The following is a 22,901-nucleotide window of genomic DNA, read 5'->3' on the forward strand; positions in this document are numbered from 1 at the left end:
GTTTGTTCTGACAACCTTATGAGCTAAGAACTTAGTTTGAATTTGATCTGTCTCGTGCATCGGATAGAACTTGGACATCAATAACTCCTTGAACTCATTCCACGTCAAACCATACATTACCTCCCTTCCTCGACTCATGATCAATGTGTTCCACCACTCCAGTGCTTCACCTTTGAACATCAAGGCCGAATATTGTATCTTCTCCTCTTCCGTACCTTTGCACGATAATTAGATTCTTTCGAGATATCCGATCTTGTCTGTTTGCCAAGCATACATGCATCAAAAATTTGCATCGGGTGTTTGATTCTTGGCACTCCATCCGCGAGTTTCGCGAGACCCCTAAGGGCATCAAAATTTAAATGCCCCAATCGAGCAGGCCATATCCATGCAACATTATGCAAATTGACTTGTAAGCAAACCGGATAAACAAACTTTAAATTAATTTTATAAACCTGGTTAAAGGAACGCGGTACCTTGATTAGAAGTCTTCCATCTTGTTCGAATATCCATAAGATACCGTCTTGGATCCCGATCTTGCATCCTCCTTCGTCTAATTGCTCGAGACTTATAATATTATTTTTGAGAGATGGAATAAAATAAACGTCACTCAAGGCTTGTTATTCTCCCCTTTGACCTTCTACTACTATTGTGCCCCGACCTTCGATTTCGACACACGAACCATCACCGAAACTTACTTTACCGGTCTTGTTACGATCGATGTTGGAAAACCATTCCGGATTTCCCGTCATGTGGTTACTCGCCCCGTTATCAAGAATCCATGTGTTTTTATCACATGGGGTTGAAGCATATTGCTTCGGATCAACCCGGTCTTCTTTTAGAAAAACGACATCTTCCTTACTCCGAGCTACCGTCATCATGTTTAGAACCGTTCCGCCATCTTGAGCGAGGTTACTTTGATCGTTCGTCTCTTTGTTTCGGTTAGGACATGACGTGGCAAAGTGACCTAGTTCATCACACCAATAACATTTAATCTTTGACCGATCCTTCTTCACCTGGGGGTTCTTTCTTTTCCCGATCCACAACCTTACCCTTACCCTTTCCCTTGTTCTTTTGACTTGATTCGGTTCCCATCTTGCCTTTCCCATGACGCCTTTCTTGATTGCTTTTAGCTTTCCATTCTTCATATGTATATAGGAGTTGTTCTTGCTTACCGGAAACGAGTTTGTCTTCATCTCCAGATCGTTCCTCAAACGCTTTTAGGCGTCCAACGGCTTCATGAAACGTCGGTCTTTATATCGGCAAACTGTTCAATAGTAGCAACAATCGCTATATACCTCTTTCTCGGAATGGACTTCAAAAGCTTTCTCACAAGGGTCTTCTCTTCAAACGGTTCTCCAAGATTGCTTGCTTTGGAAGCTATTTGGCTTATCTTGGTCGAGAAGTCATCAATCGTGTCCATTTCTTTTATCTTGAGTGCATCGAACTCATGTTGAAGAGACTCAATACGTGCTTCTCGAACTCTATCAACCCCAACGAAACGAGTCTTAAGTGCATCCCATATATCTTTAGCTGTGGAAAGGTGAGCCACTTGCATCACCAAAGCCTCCGGCATGCCTTGATAAAGGTACACAATCGCCAACCCCTCTATCTTCGAGTCAACCACCGTTCCCATTCTTGGTTTGATAGCCTCCAACAACCCTTGAACCTTGAAGATGGCCTTGATTTTTACCGTCCAAATCGTATAATTAGTGGTCGTAAGAATCGGAAACCGAATCGAGAAAAAACTCGGTTCTTTGAGAAAACCGACTTGATTACTTGACCCTCCGACTTGATTATTTTGTTGATCACCCATCTTTTCTTGTGGGTTGGTACTTTTGAATTATTTCAAAATTTCAATAATAAAGTATTACTGTTCTTGCCTCTTTATAGTTTCACCAAATCCAAGCAAAAAATACCTTTTCCTTTTATTGCTTCAAGAAACTTAACATTTCTTTTCTGACTTTCGTGTCTCTTTATAGTTTCACTAAACCCAAGCAAATTTCAACTATGAAATTGCTAGACAAGGAAAACAACCCAGATCGTAATGTTTTTGACTTTTATGACTAAATATAAGATCCACATATTGAAAATAAAACTTCCCTGTTACGTTTTTTTCTTTCGCCGACAAACGAAACTACTTTCGCCGTAACCGGGGTTTCTCACAACCGGCTTCACGTTCAAGATACCGAAACAGGTTTCTTGAAACCTACCGAATATTTTGTGTTCACCGGAGATCGACGCGAATCGCAATAATAGCTCGACGCCAGTTAAACCTTGGTTGCCGGAATCTTGTTCTTCTATCGCAGCTGTCGCAAGCTCTTGCGGTTTTCACCGTCCTTACTTGTCGGACCTTCGTTGATCGGTAATCCTCCCGGTGATTATTGAACCTCAACCGTAGCTCTGATACCAATTGAAGACAATAAGATTCAAGTCTAAACCTTTATTGTATTGATTAATAAGTTGTGAATACTTGATTACAAATAAACCCTATTTATAACCATACAATTACTTGCTAGACAATAATATGAGAAAAACTAACTCAAAAACCCCCTAGGTTTGTAGGTACGACAACTAGGTCCACGCACTTACGCAAGATTACACTAACACGTATTTCCTAATTTCATATATGTAGGTGTTGGCTCGTGAGTTACGGTGGCTGTGGTCTTGTGGTGGTTGTGGTTCCTTGATGATGTGGTTGTTTCTAGTGGCCGGAATCTTTATTTGGGGTCCTTGATGCGACAATGGCTGGTGGTCGATTTAGGAAATTAAGGTTTTGTGGTAAGTGTAAGTGTTGGCTGAGTATGGTGGTGGTCGTGTCTGATGGTGTTGTCATTCGGTGGTGTTGCGGTGGTGATAGTGGTGGTGGTGGTGTAGGGAGAGAGAGGTTTGCCGGTGGTGGTTGCTGGTTGTTGAGCAGTGGTGGTGGTGGATGAATTGTAAAGAAGAAAGTATTATCATTGATTTATTTATAAAATCATTTAAATAATTATATATATTTATATTCTTTTTAGCTAAAATAATTAAAATATTAAAGCATAATAGGTCATATAGAAAATGTGCATGTGCAAATCTCTCTCAAAAAATATATATCCATTTATCTTTTTAGTATTCTAACTTTTTTGTCTTTAAGCCATCAAACTTTTTAAATTGGAGAGCCCCGTTGCTCCACTATAGTAATACTAAGTTGTCTTAATCAGACTCATGTTGACTTTAAATTTTTTGGCGTGATCGTTCCCCCAGAAAACAGACCGCCAGCTAGAGATGATCAAAAAAACCGGTTCCGGAACCGGAACCGGTGGAACCGAACCGGACCCGAACCGGTTCCTACCCGATTTTTGTAGGAACCGGACCCTATCTGATTCAACCCGATGATCCGTGACCGGTTCTTGCATTTCTGAGTGGGGGCGGGTAGGAACCGGAACCGGTTAGGAACCGGTTCTAGCCGTTGGATCGATATAGCCGTTTTTTGGCCGTTTTTTGACCGTTGGGGTCAAAAATAGCCGTTTTTTGGCTCCCCCAAGCACCCCACTACTAGTATAAATAGGTATTTGGTGTCATGGGTTCATCACAACACTCAAAACGCAAACCCGAACTCAAAAAAATACAAAAAAACGCTATTACAACGTTTTGAGTTCTCTAATATCTTGTTTTCTCTTCTTCTATATTCATATTTGTTGTTATGGCTGCCTCACAATCATCGGTTGGTCAAGGTTCCAACGCCGAACCAAGTTTCGTTCGTATTGTACCTCATAATCGTAATCAAGAGATTTGGTGCAATTGGGATTTGGTTGAATTGAGTGACCATTCATTGAAGGCTCGGTGCAAGTTTTGTGGGGTTTATTTAAACCCACTTTCGAATTCAAATTTGAAGAAACACATCGAAAAACCGTATTGCAAGGCGTTGAAAAAGAACGTCGATTCGCAACAAACGCAAATGGATAGTGAAGGCGGAATATTTACATACCAAATTGATCGAGTTCAAGATCGTATGGCGAAGTTTGTGATTCAAGAAGCTTTGCCGTTTAGCCACTTCGACAACCCTCGCTTAACCGCCATGATTCGAGATACGCTTCAACCACAATACACTCACGTAAGTCGTCATACTCTTAAACGTTATTGTTTAAAATTGTGGAAGAAGGCCAAAGAGGTACTAATTGCATATTTTGAAAATATAAATACGGGAATAAACTTAACTAGTGATGTTTGGTCGGCTCCACATGGTCTACCCGAATCTTATCTTTGTGTCACCGCTCATTGGGTAGACCCGTCATCGTGGGAAATGATGAAACGCACCATTGCTTTCGAACTTTTTGAGTATCCACATACGGGAGATAATTTGTTTGAAATTTTAGATTATGTTATAAAAACTTATAAACTAGAAAATAAAATATTTTCAATGGCATTTGATAACGCGTCGAATAATACATCGGCGGTTGATAAATTAAAATTAAAATATACGCCGATTTGCAATGGTGTATTTTTCACTCAATGTGTGTTGCACATATCATTAATTTAATCGTGCAAGACGGACTTGCTTCGGATGAGGTTACATCGGTTATAAACGATTTTAGACTAATGATACATGAAGTTTTTAAGAAAAGTAAAAAAAGACAAATGGATTATAGAAAATTTTGTAAAGATACGGGAAGAAAAGCTTTGGGAGCTAATTGGGATGTACCTCATCGATGGAATTCCACTTGCATAATGTTTCAAAGTGCTTTGGAACAAAGAGAAACTTTACAAATGTTTCATTCTAGTCTTGTCGAGAATGATTTGGCAATCCCCTTTTCAAATGAGAAATGGGAAATTATCAATGACTTATCGACTTTTCTTGAAGTTTTTAAAACATCAACTACGAAACTATCGGGAACGTATTATCCGACAAGTCCCTTGGTTCTTTCGGAGTTATTTTTAATGGTTAACAATCTTAAAGAATTTGAAAATAAAAGTCCAATGTTTTCAAACATCATATTACCAATGAAGTTTAAATTAAAAAAATACTTTCTTGAATTGCCACCGGTTTTTACTTGTGCCGCCGCTTTAAACCCAATGTTAAATGTTACGGGGGTTGAATGTGTGATAGACGAAATTTTTTCAGCCTTAGATATGCATGAAATTGACCCAAACTTTTCAACAGAGGCAAAAAATTATTTTAACTTGAATTTTAAATTTATGTATGACTTTTATTTAAATAAATATGGGTCAAACATACACATGCCTATGCCGGGGGGGTCTTCATCAAGTTCAAGTGCTACTAGAGTACGAGATCCCATGATTAGCCTTATGAACACCGTTCGCAACGTAACGGCTAAAAAACAAAGGGGTAACACCCCTTCAAGCGAACTAGGAAGGTATAGTGCAAATGATTACTCTACCGGTTTATCCGAAGAGGAATATGGCACTTTTGATGTTTTGTCTTGGTGGAAGGTAAAGGAAACCGAGTTTCCGATTCTTGCCACCATGGCCCGGGATTTACTAACCGTCCAAGCTTCTACGGTAGCTTCGGAATCCGCTTTTTCTCTTAGTGGCAGGGTAATATCGGTGAGAAGAACAAGACTAAATTCGGAGTCGGTGGAGATGTGCATTTGCTTAAAGGATCACTTGGACTCAATCGATCGTATTCAACACTTAACCACTCTCGAAGATGAAACACCACTTGATGTTCGAGTGCACGACGAACAAGAAGGCATTTCTACAAGTAATTCCGAAGAAGAAGTCGCCGCTCAATAATTACGACGAATAAGAAGGCTTTTCTAGAAACAATATGTCACAACTTTATATTTATAAGTTTAATGTTTTGTTAGTTTGTTTTTGAAGATTTTAAAACATGTAACCTTTTTTTTTGAACTTCTTAAAGTAAATAAAATGAATTTTATGTTAATTGTTTTGTTTATTTTTCATGCTATACAAATACGAATCGTAGTTTAGAATCCAAATCGCAAACGAAAAACGAAAAAAAAAATAAAATTTTACACTGTAACCGGTTGGAACCGGTTAACCGGTTACAGTGCAGGAACCGGTTTAGGAACCGGTAAGAACCGGTTCCATAGGTTAGGGGTCCGAGGGTGGGAGAACCGGTTCGGTTCCCTAACCGGTTCGAGCCTAGAACCGGTTTCAAAGGGGGTTTTGAATATAGGAACCGGTTAGGAACCGGTTCCGGTTCCTAGTCCCAAACCGTTTTGAACATCTCTACCGCCGGCTGCTAATTGACAGACGTTATGCCTCCACAAAAGCATAACTTTATGATGTATCACACGATGGAATAAAAATCCAAATGAACTAAGGATTCAAATAGACAATCTTGAAAAACACCATTTACTAGTGAAGAGACATTTTCTTTCACTATATATATTAAGGGGATGTTTGGCCTAGCTTTTTTACCAAAGCTTATAGCTTTTTTAGTTTTTTTTAAATAAAATAAGCTTCATTTGGTGTTTGGTTTAGCTTTTTTAGCTTAGGCTTATAAGCTTATATAAGCTAATTTGTAGAAGTTTATTTGAAGATGGTTATTTAGCTTATTTGAAGAAGCTTATTTGTTTAAAGGGGTAAATTACTCATTTGTCTTTAAATGGTGATGGATTAATAATATTGAAGTAACTTACTACTATAACAAATTAAAAATGTTGGATTTAACAACTTATTAAGATGTATAATCAACTTGTAGAATATAAGCTAATCCAAACATTTAAAAATGTTTATCAAATAATATAAAATAAACTATAAGCTCCAAAAAGATACAAGCATAAACACAAAAAATATAAGCCAGGCCAAACACCCCCTAAAACAGATTAAAGTCTAGATAAATTAGTTTGTCATGCGCCATTTTACAGTGGGCCTTTTTAGGCCCAGTAAACGGAAGCTTCTGCATAAATCTCAACCCTAAATTTACAACATATCATCATCATCATCGACTTATATTTCAAGCAGTCATGATCTCTCTCTTGCATTGCACAGCACATTCAAACACTATCTCCATTCATCATAATCTCAAACTCCAATTGTTTTAATGTCAAATTCATCTATTGAATAAACGCCTCTAAAGAGTAGCCGTATGAATGCTTTTAAGGATTTCATATCGTGCTTAGTTCCGAGGCTGATACCAAACCTGTTTTCTTCACAATTAGATTGTTAATCTTCGTCGATCAGCTTTCTAATTTGGATCTAACGCTTTGAGGAGATCACCTGTATTATTACCATCAGTTTTCTCTCAATTTGTACCGGACATTTATTTTTGGTATTATTATTTGTTTTTGTGTGTGAATTTGCTCTCAAATAATTGAATATTTGAGTTTCTATCTCTATTCGGTTCAGACAGGAGCATATAGCAACGGTATCGAACTTGTTAATCAGATAGATGATTTATGAATCTTTCTGAATTAGTTTGAAGCTATGGAACTTTTTTCTCTCACCTACATTATCTTATCTTCATATAATTGATGGTTTTTAGAGTTTAATTGACGCTTTAATCTTTTTGTTACATATATGAGTTTAAACTTTTAATTACTTCAATTTAAAACAAATATTGGTTAAATCGTTATGGATATCATATAAGACCAATTCCTTTTATCTAAAAGGATGGTTGACTTGTTGAAATGAAATAAATTAAGGTATAAGTGTTTAGTGGTTGTTGTGGTAATGGTATAATGTTCATGTTTTAGGAATTTACACATCTGACATAAGGAGAGAATTTATCAAAAATGTTACAAGATAAAAGAGGTTACATAGTAAAATTCTATGATTAACTAGGTAATAATTGGACCTTCACAAGTTTGACCTTCACAAATAGGCTACACAGTAACACAGACAATGTTGGACCTTCACAAATCGTTAAATAATTGTTACGTTAGATTTTAAACTTTTCACATATTCCCCTATTAAGAAAAAGTGTATATATGTATCTAGATTCTGATTTTTTCACATAATCTCCCACTTAGAAAACTTGTATATGTGCATCAATGTATTAATGCGTGAATTGTGTGAGTAGTCTATGGCCGTTCATTTCAAGAGATTTGAAGCATCTACAACAACAAACTCATACAAACGGAAATATTATTGTCACATCTGATTCTAATTTTTTCTCAAAACCCACTTCTTATCCCTAACAACAAACCTTCATAAACCTAATTAAACAGTTAAATAATATGAAAACTATATATATTGTGTGTATATGTGTATGTGAGGAAGGAGAAAGAAAACGAGGCCAAATGTGAAGTCCTTTGCAACGATGAAGTCAAGGACTTGATCCATTAATTTAAGGCCTGCAATGATTGAGTTGGTTATATGCTTATTTTTCGTGTTGCCAGGTAGATTTAGACAAGGAGTAAACTCCCTTGTTGTAGATGCTTTTACTCTACAATGCCACATGTATACTTTAGGGGTTGACGCCCGTTGTGGGTTCTATTAGTGTACGTAAGCTATGTTCAACATTCTCTGGTTAATAGCATTTGGGTTTAAATCATTGTAAGTGGGCAATGTAAAACTTGGATTGTTGTTTTTAAAAAAGACAAACTAGTCTTGTGGCTAGTCACTTCTTAAAGGGTGTCGTGAAAATGCATGGTTATGAAGTGCCATGATCTTTTGATAGATTACAACGTTGCACGAGCACTTATCTAGTTGTTACTAACCAACTAGAATCAAGAATATATATTAAATAATAACCTCTTTATATGTGTTTTGATGAGTTATTACTTGTTAATATAGTTTATCGACATTTAAAACTTATCATTTAAATAGGAATACTAATTTGCTTATACGTGAAAATTACAATTCCTGTACGAGGATAATTTGGGTATGATTAAAACTACATGAGTTAAATATTGATGATATACAATGAAACACTATATATTACAAAATGCTCTCTATTCAATGAAATTTTTAATTAGTATTTTCGTGAAGCGACGAGCTATACGTCACTAAAACTTAACTATAATGGTGATTTCCTTATCACATGTTAAATTTTTGACTAGTTACATGATTTTCGTATATCATAAAACACGTTATGTTTATTTATTTTTTTCATTTTTCTATATAACACAACCATAATTAATCATTTAAAAATAATCATAAAAAGTGAGCATGCAAAATTAGAAACCTTTGCCTATAGCTAATTAGAGGCATTCCGCAATAACCTCTTATCCAAACAAAATTTGTTCTTTTATTCACACAACATTTTTTTTTCTTCATTTTCTTCTTCAGACCTCCGGTTAAAAATTCTTTGATAGATTGTAAGATCCAAGTAGAGTATGAGAGAAATTGTAAGCATTCATATCGGTCAAGCAGGAATCCAAGTCGGGAATTCTTGTTGGGAGCTTTATTGTCTCGAACATGGCATTCAACCCGATGGCTTCATTGTTGGGTATGTTAAATAGGTGGTTCCATCATAGGGCAGTAGATGCTGTAACCTCGGTACCATCCTTTGGGCTCTAACGATCATTTAAAATCATTACGAGAAAAAAATTGTTTAATTTGTTTTCCGGTAATTCAAATTTCAAAAAAAAAAAAAATCTTTTTTGTCAAAAAGTTTATGTTATGTACATAAAAAATTAAATGTTATCAACATAAAAGGCATTACACTAATTAACAATTGTTAATATGTTTCTTTAATCTTTAATATAGTTTTAATTATTTACTACAAATGTATAAGTTTAGGAAATATAACCTTCACGTGATTTTGCATTTATATAGGTTCTATAAATGAACAAATTTTGTTTTTTTTTTAATATTAGAAGAGATTAATAAACATCATATTTCAACCATTTTTGTTATTAGAAAATTGTTTTATTTTGGAAAAAAATAACTTTCATTTTGTATCGAGTGCTTTCTTAAATATACATAGTTTTATAATTTATGGTTTGAAATGTCTTGTAACATTATAGATCCTAATTACATCTTGTAAACTTGTTTGCAATGATAGTTCACAAGCAACAGGCGACGACTCGTTTAACACATTCTTTAGTTCAACAAGTTCGGGAAAGAACGTGCCAAGAGCCGTATTTGTTGATCTTGAACCAACCGTCATCGATGAGGTCCGGAGTGGCACCTATAGACAACTTTTCCATCCCGAACAACTCATTTCGGGCAAAGAAGACACCGCCAACAATTTCGCTAGAGGACACTACACAGGTAAAAGAACCATAACTAGGGGAGAACTAGGGGTGACAATTGTGGTACGGGTTGAATTAATGAAACCGAGCATGACCCATATATTTAATAGTGTTAAATACACTAACCTTAACTTATACATGCTTAAAGTCGTGTAACCAAAATATGACATGTTTAACTATTTATCTAAATTACTCAAACAAGTTGGTGGGTTGTCATCAAGTTGTAAACACATTAAAAAAAAGTTGGTGAGTTGTAATTAATGAGTTAAACGGGTTGAAGGATCCTTTTAATTAAACAGGTTAAACATGTCAACTTAAACAACGTCTTTTTATTAAATGAACTAGATATGACATGTTAAATAGTGTCGTGTCCTATTTTGAATGATGTCAGGAATTGACACCCCTAAATTCAGAGGTGCATAAAAAGAACAAGTTCTGGAACCGGAAACCAAACACGGGCGTTGAAACCAATTTAGCACAAACTGGTTACAAACCGGCCTAAACAGGTCGGTTGTAAACCTAAACTTTGAAACCAGTTAGAACCCAGTTTTAAACTGGTCAAAAATAATCCTATGACTTTCTTCAACGCAGTTCCAACAAACCAGTTGATGGATACCCGTAAGTGGGTTAAACTCTAAAGAAAACAAGAAGAAGATGGAATAAGTTTTACTGCAAATTTTTCTTCATATTTCAAACAAAATGCTAGTACAATTTATAGAACTTGAAAATGCATGCTAACCTAGAAAATGGGAAAACGTGCAAGACTAATAACTAAAAATGGGAAACATGGAAACGTGAAAGAACAGTTAACAAAAAGCAACTTTCAAGCATGACTAATTCAACCCTAACTGACTACATGGAAACGTGGCTTTATGGATAAGGTAGTTGACTCGTATCACCAGTTTTGACTTTTGTTGACCCAAATGGAACATGTTCTAATGAAACACAACTTCTATGCAGTGGGCAAGAAATTGTTGATGTATGTCTTGACCGAGTCCGAAAGCTAGCCGATAACTGCACCGGTTTACAAGGCTTTATGGTCTTCAACGCGGTTGGTGGTGGCACCGGTTCAGGCCTAGGTTCATTGCTTATGGAACGCCTTTCAATCGAGTATGGTAAAAAACCAAAACTCGGGTTTTCCATCTTCCCATCACCACAAGTTTCAACTGCGGTCGTTGAACCATATAACAGCGTGTTATCAACCCACTCGCTACTCGAACACACTGATGTGGTCGCGTTACTTGACAACGAAGCAATCTACGATATTTGTAGACGCGCATTAGACATTGATAGGCCAACTTACACGAACCTAAACCGTTTAATCTCACAAATAATATCGTCTTTAACGACATCTTTAAGGTTTGATGGCGCGATTAATATTGATATTAACGAGTTCCAAACGAACTTGATTCCACACCCTCGTATACATTTCATGCTTTCATCGTACTCGCCTGTGATCTCGGCTGCTAGAGCTTACCATGAGTAGAACTCGGTGTTGGAGATCACGACCGCGGTGTTTGAACCGTCTAACATGATGGCTAAATGTGACCCGAGACATGGGAAGTACATGGCTTGTTGTTTGATGTATAGGGGTGATGTGGTTCCTAAGGATGTTAATACTGCTGTTGGTTCCATCAAGACCAAACGTACGGTTCAGTTTGTTGACTGGTAAGTTAATTTTGGTTGTTTATTTATGGGCTAGTCAAAATTTAACAAGCATGCATTTAATTTTGTAAAGTTTAAAATAAGTATATCCAAAATCAACCAATCGAAGAAGACAAACAAGCGGAGCCGGCTAAGAAGCCTATAATTTAGCTGACACAAAAATCTTTAAAAGTACGTTGAGGTCGACAAAATAAACCAATAGTACAATGCATGTAATACGAGGGTTAAATTTTAATTGGCTCAGAAAAGCGTCGGCTAAGATTTAGCCCCTTTAACCAGGGATTTACATGCATCTTGTTTTGATTGGTTTGTGGTGAACTCATTACGCATTTTTTAAAAATAGTAAACTGTTTTTTTCATCCCTGTGTTTTGTCCAAATCTGCGATTTTAGTCTAATAGTTTCAAATTTGTGATATTCGTACACTTGCAATTAAACCCGATCCACTAACCCCGTTAGGTCTAGTCATTAAACCCGTCAACGTGTCCCTCACGTAAGGAACAGTTTTGTCAATTTTCTCCCCAAATAAACCCCCGTTTTAATTCACGAGCACCTTCACGTGAGAGGCTGGGTGTATTTGGGGGAAAAAAGGGTCAAAACTGCCGCTCACGTGAAGGTCACGTTATGGGTTTACCGACCAGACTTAACGGGGTTTAGTGAGGTCGGGTTTCATTGCAAGTGAAATGAAACCACATGGACGAAAATCGCAAATTTAAAACTATTGGACTAGAACCGCAGATTTGGACAAAGCACGGGGACGAAAACCGCAATTTACTCTTTTAAAAAAGTCGTGCTTTATGCAGTTACATCTCTTTTTGTCAAGAGTTTGTAAACTGTAAAAATGTCAAGAAGCGGAATATCATGAAAAAACATTGCATATTTTTTTGTGAAATGTTGGAAAATAGATATAAAACATGGTTATATTTGTTTGTGTTTCAGGTGTTCGACGGGTTTCAAATGTGGAATTAACTACCAACCTCCAACAGTGGTGCCTGGTGGCGATCTTGCAAAGACAGCGTGTGCCGTGTGCATGATAAGCAACAACACTGCAATGGCGGAGGTATTCAATAGGATTGACCATAAGTTTGACTTGATGTTTGCGAAACGAGCTTTTGTGCATTGGTATGTGGGTGAGGGAATGGAAGAAGGAGAGTTCTCAGAAGCCCGGGAGGATCTTGCAGCTCTCGAGAAAGACTACGAGGAGGTTGGGCAAGAAGCCGAGGAAGGAGGTGAAGAAGAAGAAGAGGATTAAAACTATGTTACATGTTAACAAATATGATTCATTGTTGTCTCAAAAATTGCAAATGTTAAAAGTTATTAATTATGTTTTTAGTCATTGTATCAGTGATAAATTATGATTCTTATACATTTGTTTGATCATTGTATTATCGAGTCTAATAAACTATAGACTACTTTCATATTAATATATTCTCTCCATAGAACTAATAATGCTCAATTCTTTTCTCAAATATAAATGTTTTGAGGTCAACTATTATGATCACTTTACAAAACTTGGTCATCCTAATTTGGGTTTTAGACGTTTTAAAGGCGGACATATGAACATCACCAAGAACACTTGCAACGCTCGGACACCACACATCACCACTTCTCTCTCTTACCTTCTCCGTCACAATCTCTTCTAAAGCTAGTCTGCAAAGCCAGACTCCACAGCCAGACATCATGCTCACAACATGGCTTCACGTCGGTGTCCTGCCACCTAATCCGGACACCCTCCACACAGGATGCATCTGAGGTGCTTGGTCTCTAACCCTGATTTGGGTTTTTGACGTTTCAACTTCTTTTTTATGTAAGAATATAACTGCAATGAAGTCCTTTCTTGAAGATGTTAGCGAACGGATATCGTAAGGGGGCATGACGTACTCTAACCTGGTCGCGTTGAACCTTTTCACGGACAGTTTTTTACTATTATTATCGTTTTTGCATTGATAGTCAATTAACAGAAAATAAAATGATTCAATTACAATAATGAGGCAGGTAAGCAGTAAGAGAGCAACAACTTGCGTCGCCACCCTCTTTTGATTAACATCCGATCCTACATAAAACAAAGTTATCGTTTTTCGTTGTTTTATCATTTTTCAGCACCTAATTTGATCCTACTAAAACAAAGCAAACTTTTTTCGACAAAAAGCAACATCCGAAAGAGGGAGGGGGAGGGGGTTAATGTTTATTAAAATTTTGCAATACCAAGTTTAATTTTATTTATAGCAATTAGATTTTCTAGCAACATGTAAAGCTAAAACAGATAAATTTATATGCACAGAAAATGTGAAACGCAGAATCATAAAAAAACTAAATGTGAATTAAAAGCAAATATCTTCATCATTCCAAATGATAAAAACCAAAACTAAAAACAAAATCTCTTTGACAACATCCGATTGACATAGCATTAAAAAAAACCAACTAAATGCACCAGAAAAAAGTACCCAAAACAAAAAATCTAAAGCAATATCCATGACAAAAAAGCTTATTCTCTTAACCGTTCATCATGCAGTCCCAAAATAACTCTAGCAAAAACAAAAACCATAACCAGACTTCAACGATTGGCCTTTGCAACTCTCTCAATCTCGTCTTTCTTCTTAATGGCATAGCTGCACCAATAACATAAAACCATCAAAACACATTCAAATGTTACCAAATTATTATAAACTGGCAGAACCGCAAAATAGTATAAAAAAATGATACCAAATGTGTTTATTGGTCAAACCAGCAAGAACCATGTCCAGTAAAGGTGAATAGTTTGGGATGTTTTTAGAACCAAACCAAACAAAAAACCCATTTTTTTGTTTGATAACAGTTATTTCAGTAGGGTATTTTCAATTTCCAAGATTTCTTGCAGATCCCAATTTTCATATAAACAAACTTCAACATGTAAATGTAGCCATAATTGTTTGTACCTGTTGGAAGAACCCTTAGCAGCATTAATAAGCTCATCAGCAAGGCACTCAGCAATGGTCTTAACATTTCTGAAAGAACTTTCACGTGCACCAGTGGATAAAAGATAAATAGCCTGATTCACACGCCTTAAAGGTGAGATATCAACCGCCTGACGCCTTACAACACCAGCGGAACCGATTCTAGTAGCATCTTCTCTTGGTCCACTGAAACAAAACAACATTACAACTCAACATCCCTCATAAACCAAATAATATGATCCATAACATAATTATTAATTGTGTACCTGTTGACGACAGCATCAACGATGATTTGAATGGGATTAGCATCAGTCAACAGATGGATGATTTCCATGGCGTGTTTGACAATGCGAACAGCCATCAACTTCTTACCATTGTTTCGCCCGTGCATCATGAGGGAGTTTGTCAAACGTTCAACGAGTGGACATTGAGCCTTCCTGAACCTCTTACTTTGGTACCTTGCAGCCGTGTGAGGCATGTAGATTGGGTTCTTTGAAGCAGTCGCGGTAATGTAATCTTCAACAGAAAGATCAGAAACCTGTTAACAAAAACAACATCCTCAAAACATAAGTACAGCCATACACGTAAAAAGTAAAAAACTTGAACAGATCAGCCTCGCGAAACGGAACATTGAATTGAAACTAATTTGTTATTTTACCACAACAATCTGCCTATACTAGATAGTCAAATATGCATAAAAAAAACACTTCTATTTTTATAAAATTTTAAAAAAATCTAGAACACAATAAACAAATCCCCAAACAGAACAAACCAAAAGCAGTGTTGATAAATCATGATCATCATGATCAATCTGCAATTAATCGATAATCGGGATGCAACCGATTCAATTTCAACTAATCAAACCAACAAATCAGTAGCCAGTGAAAGACAGACAAAATAAGTCAAGTTCACCAAAATCATTTTAATAATAGCAAATTTATATATAAACTTTTTCAATATATATACATATATATGAAAAGTTTCTATATAATTTTACAATTTCTAGCAATTTCAACAACACTGACCAACAAGTTAATATTTTAATTATCGAACCAAAGCAAATTAGACTTTTTTCTAAATAAACTTCTCACATCTAAAGCTATAAAATTCAACACTAACATTCAATTACAACCTAAATGCAATCTGAAATACAATAGTAACAGAACATATATATAATTATTCACTAAAATGATCAAATTAGTTAAACATATCTGAAACTTATATACATTAACAGAAAACAATAGTTTTAACTAAATCAATTAAAAAAATTATATGAACCTGAACGTCGTCGTATGACCATCGGTTAAAGAGCAAGACGTCACTGCGAGGCTTCCCGTCTTCAACAATAACAGCTGGTGCAACCTCCATTGTCAACGTTGAATGCAGTGGTGAGGCAGCCGGTTAAGTTCTGGTTGTAAAGACGAAAACGATAGGGAGATACGGAACCCTAGTTTTGTTTATATAATATACAAATGACCTTTTGGGTGTTGGGCTTAACTCACAGGCCCAACTAGGTCCACTCTAAATGGGGGTCGCTAACTACTTAATTTAGGGTTTAAAGAAATTAGCTAAGTGCTAACTGCCAAATGCCGATAGAGATGGAAAAACAAACCAGGTTTTGGATCCGACCCGGTGTTAGAAATACTATTGGGGGTTGTTATGTAAAAAAAAGTCTAAAAAACAATTAAAAGAAAAACTGTAATAAATGATTGTAAATACTAACATTATGTACCATCATTGTGACCGCATTATGGCATTACTGTTTCTCCTCTACCGCATAGTATATATAGATGTATATGTTCCTTTGTATTTACACATTAATACAATGTCTTTCATTTATCTATTTTTTTTATAATAAAAACTTAATTTTAGGTTAAATATATTTTTTTTTGGGAGAAAATACCCAAATGTCCATTATGAATAAAATGGTCAAGGTTTAATTCATAACCATTATAAAATTCTTCAAAAGTCAATGACTAATACCATCGGATCCTCACTTAAACTTGTCAGACTCATTTTAGACCGGTAGCTACTTGTCACGTGATATATATCGTCGATCTTATATATATACCATCGGAAGACGGTATATATTGCCGGCCTTGCATATATGCCATCGGGTTTTCGTAAAAAAATTAATCATTTATTTCATAAACTAATTTCATTTTTAAAATCATTTCTTCATTTTTTTAAAAAAATAATGTTTACTACTCTAAACTAATTTAATTTATATTTAATATAGAGTTTTTAAATTTAAAAGGCTACGTCTTTAACTAATACAAAATTTTAAAGTGTTTCGTTAGTCCATATTCGACTTAATTCATCTTAATTTATAATACAAAATACCTATATTCTTCAACATTGTAAAACTACACTAGTGACATCTATAATCAGTTCGTACTAAATTTAAATTGAATATGGACTCACGAAATACATGAAAATTTTGTGTTATTTAAAGACGTGATGTTTTTAAAAAATAAAATTTGTACATTAAAAAAAAGTTAAGTTAGATTATTAAACATTGTTTCTTTAAAGTTATATTTAAGAAATGATTTTATAAAAAAAATTTACAAAAGAAATTATTAAATTAAGATCTAAAAGTTTATATGGGAGATCGACAATATACACTGTCTCCCGGGGCATATCTGCGAGGCCAATGATACATCGATATACATATGAATTCGACAGTATATACGAAACATGGTAAATATTGATTTAAAATAAGTGAGTCTTACAAAGTTTAAGGAAGAAACTTATTGATCATGAACATTAAGGAGTTTATGATGATGATAGACAAAACCTTAACAACATTATTTAGAAAAGACATTTTAGGGACTTTTTTTTAAGTGTGATGGTGAATAGGAACGAACGTTTTCAGTATCGGTAACCTTTGGTAGCGTCGGTATCAAGTTTTGACTTTTTTATAGCGGTATTTCTCATATTTTATATGATACTAGTTTGAGGCCTGTGTATTACAAGGGTAACTATTGAAAATTTTAAACTTTGACTATTAAGTAAAATACAGTTAACAAATTGATCATATATTGTCAATACAATTACAATTAAATTAAATTTACAGAAACTGCATGACTAATATTACACAAGAGTGAACTGCGGTATTCGTCTATGTGGTTTGTCCAAATATGTGGTTTTAATCCATCAGTTTCAAATTTGCGATTTTTGTCATTGTGCTTTCATTTCACTTGCAATTAAACCTGAATACATTAATCCCGATAAGTCTGGTCGTTAAACCCATAAACGTGCCCCTCACGTGAGAGGCTTATCAAATTAGATCTGGGGCTTATTTGGGGAGAAAAAGAACAAAGTTGCCCCTCACGTGAGGGGCACGCCTATGGGTTTAACGACCAGACTTAACGGGGTTAATGAATTCGGGTTTAATTGCAAGTGAAATGAAATCACAGGAACAAAAATAACAAATTTGAAACTATTGGACTAAACCGTATATTTGGACAAATCACAGGGGACGAAAACCACAATTTACTCATTACACAAATATGTTACAAACAGGTAAAAACTTCCTTTACACTACATTTGTGATTGTATTAGCAGGTATACATTGTTTATCAAAAATCAAAATCTTTAGTTCATGTCTGAGTGTAACTCTTAATAAAGTAACATATAGGCCTGCTTATAACTTTTGATATAGCCATATATAGTTGTTCGTGTGACAAAAAAAGGTTCTTCAAGTACATACCAACTCTAGATAAATGATAATATATATATCCATGATACTAATAAAAAATATTCATACACATAAAATATTATAGCTTTTAATCAATTAATATGATGTTATTTGATAACATCTGCTTATGTTTATCCAAAAAAACATGATTATCCCAAAAACCATATACCTGAATTTTGATGATATAATCATCCTTAGAATCTTTACAATTTGAAACAGATATCATGATAAATTTGTTGTTATTAATATTCTGTGTAAGACAAATTTTTAATTAAGTTTATATTTTACAATTAAAAATTGTATAATCAAGCAACATAAAAATCGAAAATTTAAATATAACAAAATAATTTGTTTGTTTCATATGAATGTAATTGCCAGAAAAAAAAATGAAAAGTACATACTAACATTAAAACCATGTTCAAATAATGATTATTCTGAGTTAAAAGAATATTAAAAGATTTAAAGTTGCATGAAATGAAGGTAGTGATTCTTATTTATAATAATTGAAAGTAGGGCTGTCACTTTACCCGTAACATGAAACCCAACCTCAGAAAACCCGTACCTGAAGCCAAACTAACCCGACCCTAGAAACTCAAACCCAAGAAAATACTAACCCGAACCTGAATCGAAGTAATTCAGGTTGGTTCTTGGGTCCGAAATTTAGGTTTCGAGTCAATCCGAAAACTTTTAGTTTTAAAATCATATGTATTTTTTGGTATTAAAGGCTGATATTTTTTGGTATTAAAGGCTGATCCTTAGCCGCTGACGTTTTCAGGATTTAGTCCAAGTCGATTGTTTTCATTCCACATATTATGAATCGAATGTTTATTGTTTATCATTTTGAATATAAACCATAATAAACACTTTAATTAACACTTCAAAATTAACTAATCGTCTCTTGTCAATCCATATGAAGAATACTTATAATATGCAATAATGAATTTAGTTGGAATAAACCTACAATTTTAATGTCATATATTAAAATGATTTAAAAGACAAGGACAATATATGAAAATTGGTTGAAAAAAAGATAAGAAGAGATATGGTATTAACAACTGTTGAAAATGGTATGCCTTTATTAGAATGTGGTATCGAATTCAATACTGATACCCGGTACCAAATATTTGGGATCACAATTTTTGGTACCCGTATCGTCCCGAGCCGACTGTGTACAAACCCCTGGTCCCTGCAAACACTCCTCCACTCTGCTCGAAGGCCGTTTCTCCGACGTCCAGCGACCGCTGCACAGTTTACTAACAGCATCCTTTACAAGTAATCCTCTTCAACTCTAATCATCTCCATTTTGTTAAACTCTTTTAATTACTTGCTAATACACTGAATTTGCATTATCTAAACACAATTCGCCATCTCTGTAATTAAAGCCCTAATTCCGTAAATTGAAATTCGAAACCCTAGCTTCGATTTGTTTATTACGCGTTTTCAGTAATTATTATATTGATTTCTGTAAGGTCTAGCATTCATTGTTTTATATTAACTCAGATCAACATTTCCTCTTATGTGTTTATTATTGTTAATCACATATTAGTCTATAGATTAGTATTAATACTCTTCCTTTCATTTTGGTGCTTATGATTTCATTAATAGTTTTAACATATTGTTCTTAAGGTTATAGTTTTGGCTAAACCTAAAGTTTGAATGAAATTATGCATTTTTATCATTATTACTATTATTTTCGATGCAAATAGATGAATCGGTTTCGTGTGTCGGCGTGTGTAAGAATTATTTTTGTTTCAGGAAAAGCCATTATTGAAAATGGCAACAGCAACTTGTCCTCCGCCTGCACCATATTACAGGCTTTACAAGGATTATGAGCAAGACCCGAGCTCCGCTCCAGAACCTCCCCCTCCTATTCAAGGGACTTACCTGTTGTATGGTTCCAGTTATACTGTAAGTTTCTTTATTACAACACACCCGTATTATATATATACCTATTTAAATAAGACATTTTTTTAATTCTACATTACGGTTTGAAATTTTAGTATTTGGTCACATACAGTTTTGTTCTGATGAATAAATCTTGACATGCTATTAAGCCTTTAATGATCACTTATATGTTAACCAGTTTATTATCGTTAATTTATAATGTTAGACTGATGATGTATTGGCGAGTTTAGAAGACCAGGGCGTTCGTCAATTGTACCCAAGAAGCCCAAATCTTGGTATCTTATCCTTTCATTTCCTGTTAATTTTCTTTATATCAATCTTAACAACAATTTTAGTAATTTAGCAAATTGTTATGTTGTAGATTTCAAGAAGGAATTGAGGTCATTAAACCGGGAGCTTCAGCTGCATATTTTAGAGCTAGCTGATGTTTTAATCGACAGACCGTCACAATATGCAAGAAGAGTTGAAGACATTTCTCTTATTTTTAAGAATTTGCATCATCTTCTCAATTCATTAAGGCCACATCAGGTATGTAATTACTCATTTTAATGATTTAATTTCTTATATTTCTAAATCATTTTTCAAGTTATAATATTTCAACTCAAAATAAATCCTTTTTCAGGCTAGAGCGACGCTTATTCACATACTCGAGCTTCAGATACATAGACGTAAGCAAGCTGTGGAGGATATTAAAAGGTATGTGTTCGTTTAACTTTAAGCAATCTAATGATCGCACACGAACGATTAAACGGATGGGCTTTTCTTGTTCGTGTTCGTTTGTTAAGAAAATGATCATGTCCGTGTTTGTTTATGTTTGTTCATTGAGAATGTAAACCATTGATCCACAAATGGACGTAGCGATACATAGATTACGTACATAACTTAGCCAAAACCAGTTACTAAAACATAACCAAGTTGTAATTGACCAAAAAGTTTTAATGTAAACAAGGGACCCATCACGTGTTCCGGTGGGCTATAAACTAGGTTCAAATTTATAGATAGGCTATATAAGCAGAAGTCTAATAATCGGATGGGCCCCTACATGCAATATCACCTTGTTTAATTTTAATTAACACCTTAATTGTTTATGTATTCATGTTTCTAAAAATTGTTAATTGATTTAAGTCTTTAAAATGGAAATCATGTGACTTTATGGGTATAATGTATTGGTTACTAGGAGGAGAGATGAAGCACAAAGACTTCTTAAGGAAGCACATGGAACACTAGAGGGACAGTAAACCTTTTATTGTATCCTAATTTAGGTGATGTTTGTTCCTATAACTAATTTTTTGTTTTTATAAAATACTGTTTTATAAATTTGTTTTGACTGTTAAAATAACTACAAAGTTTGCGATGTGGTCATTTTATCTACGTTTTGATATTACTTTTAACCTGTTCAACCGATTTTGTATATATGGTATGTGGTTATAACTCATCAACAATGCTTTAGTTGTGCAGTCTTATTTTGGCTCACAGTTAATGCGCAGTGAAATCTTGGGTTGAAAAATGGTTGTTTGAAAATTTTGACAAGATGCTAAATTTCTTTGAAATTATGATGTTACAGTTATAGTACATTTCTAACTTAATCTTCTTAAAGTAAAAAATTGCTCAAGATTTTGTAACTCAATTTGTGCATCTTCCATTAACAGTAGAAATGTTGCGTGTCTGGCAAATCATGTGGGGTGAGTTCAGGGTTTTGTTTCAGAACACATTTGAGTGAAAACGAGTTCGGGTCAGAAGATACCGACTTAAAAAATGTATTATTTTGGTTCAGGTCAAAATTGGTCGCGCTAAAATGAAATTGTTTTTTAACAAATGGAAAACATCTATATGAAATGGTTGTACATATTGCACTAGGGTAATGTGAGTATGAATAATTTCTTGTTTCTGATCCCATATTCCCATCTACACAACTTTTTTTTTTCTTGTGAATTTTGTTAATTATTTAGGATTTAAATGGAATGGTGAAAGGTTTATAGTGTTAGGTTTCGTAGTCCTTGTTTGGGCCTGGTTTTAATGCAAGTCTAAATGGAGGAGATATGTGTGGGGGCCAGCCCTAATCCCTAACTTGTTTGAAATTTCGTGTTTACAAACTTGAGTTTTAGTCTCTATTTATATCATGTTATATACTTGCAATCGTTATCACTTAATAAAAAATACCTGCTCGGCTACTCGCCACACGTTAAATCCGTGTGCTCATCTTATTGCTTTTTTCTTTGTGTTCAGTTTGTGTGTGTACGCAGATCCTAACATATTGGTAGGATATTGTGACACAACAAATGCTTTTTTAATTGTCAAATCGGAGTATCATCTAAGATTCAAGTATGACTTTAAACCAACAAATTTAACTAACACAGTGTCGTAAATGAGACCCATCAAATGAAAATGTCTACTAGTGGAGATTGAGATTTAACATAGAAATCAAATAGTAATTAATTTGGTTTAGTATTATCATAGAGAAGTACCGGTTAAGAAAAACTCTTAGCGAATAATCAAATTGAACTGGTTCAGTTATTTGACTTGATTTGTGTTTATTAGTTCATTGTTTGATTTTTTGAATTTGGACACGATTTTTTTTTACTTTGATAATATTATAT

At 34.7% G+C, this 22,901-nt stretch overlaps 3 protein-coding genes and 1 pseudogene across 4 annotated transcripts; 2 read left to right on the plus strand and 2 right to left on the minus strand.

The window, feature by feature from the left end:
- Positions 1–617: 617 nt before the first annotated feature.
- Positions 618–1,813, minus strand: LOC143548961 (uncharacterized). The gene is made up of 3 exons (XM_077039992.1): positions 1,296–1,813; positions 1,014–1,249; positions 618–964 (listed from the first exon to the last, which is right to left on the minus strand). Exons 1-3 carry the CDS (start codon positions 1,811–1,813, stop codon positions 618–620), a joined length of 1,101 nt encoding a protein of 366 aa, XP_076896107.1.
- A 7,398-nt stretch (positions 1,814–9,211) lies between these two features.
- Positions 9,212–13,097, plus strand: LOC143548978 (tubulin alpha-5 chain-like; annotated as a pseudogene). Its single transcript, XR_013138051.1, has 4 exons — positions 9,212–9,350; positions 9,876–10,122; positions 11,072–11,771; positions 12,706–13,097. The product of XR_013138051.1 is annotated as a tubulin alpha-5 chain-like (transcript).
- Positions 13,098–14,180: 1,083 nt separating this feature from the next.
- Positions 14,181–16,127, minus strand: LOC143548980 (small ribosomal subunit protein uS7-like). The gene is made up of 4 exons (XM_077040005.1): positions 15,978–16,127; positions 14,966–15,237; positions 14,682–14,885; positions 14,181–14,375 (listed from the first exon to the last, which is right to left on the minus strand). Exons 1-4 carry the CDS (start codon positions 16,065–16,067, stop codon positions 14,321–14,323), a joined length of 621 nt encoding a protein of 206 aa, XP_076896120.1. The 5' UTR covers positions 16,068–16,127; the 3' UTR covers positions 14,181–14,320.
- A 4,045-nt stretch (positions 16,128–20,172) lies between these two features.
- Positions 20,173–21,651, plus strand: LOC143548979 (mediator of RNA polymerase II transcription subunit 7a-like). Its single transcript, XM_077040004.1, has 5 exons — positions 20,173–20,307; positions 20,510–20,579; positions 20,666–20,832; positions 20,927–21,000; positions 21,482–21,651. Exons 1-5 carry the CDS (start codon positions 20,173–20,175, stop codon positions 21,540–21,542), a joined length of 507 nt encoding a protein of 168 aa, XP_076896119.1. The 3' UTR covers positions 21,543–21,651.
- Positions 21,652–22,901: the final 1,250 nt, after the last annotated feature.

This window comes from Bidens hawaiensis, unplaced genomic scaffold, assembly GCF_021521415.1.
Source record: "Bidens hawaiensis isolate Kalapana, Puna unplaced genomic scaffold, B.hawaiensis_p1.1 tig00015346_1, whole genome shotgun sequence".
In the NCBI taxonomy this organism is placed as follows: Eukaryota; Viridiplantae; Streptophyta; class Magnoliopsida; order Asterales; family Asteraceae; genus Bidens; species Bidens hawaiensis.

Excerpts from the sequence above, each read along its gene's own strand:
- LOC143548979 (XM_077040004.1), top strand. The coding sequence starts at position 20,173 with ATGGCAACAGCAACTTGTCCTCCGCCTGCACCATATTACAGGCTTTAC. Across the intron at positions 20,833-20,926 it reads ATTCATTAAGGCCACATCAG|GCTAGAGCGACGCTTATTCA; the intron begins GTATGTAATTAC and ends ATCCTTTTTCAG. Across the intron at positions 21,001-21,481 it reads GCTGTGGAGGATATTAAAAG|GAGGAGAGATGAAGCACAAA; the intron begins GTATGTGTTCGT and ends ATTGGTTACTAG.
- LOC143548961 (XM_077039992.1), bottom strand. The coding sequence starts at position 1,813 with ATGGGTGATCAACAAAATAATCAAGTCGGAGGGTCAAGTAATCAAGTC. Across the intron at positions 1,250-1,295 it reads AAGTCCATTCCGAGAAAGAG|ACCGACGTTTCATGAAGCCG; the intron begins GTATATAGCGAT and ends GCCGATATAAAG. Across the intron at positions 965-1,013 it reads GGAAAAGAAAGAACCCCCAG|GTCACTTTGCCACGTCATGT; the intron begins GTGAAGAAGGAT and ends GTGATGAACTAG.
- LOC143548980 (XM_077040005.1), bottom strand. The coding sequence starts at position 16,067 with ATGGAGGTTGCACCAGCTGTTATTGTTGAAGACGGGAAGCCTCGCAGT. Across the intron at positions 15,238-15,977 it reads GGTCATACGACGACGTTCAG|GTTTCTGATCTTTCTGTTGA; the intron begins GTTCATATAATT and ends TTTTGTTAACAG. Across the intron at positions 14,886-14,965 it reads GTTGATGCTGTCGTCAACAG|TGGACCAAGAGAAGATGCTA; the intron begins GTACACAATTAA and ends GTTTTGTTTCAG.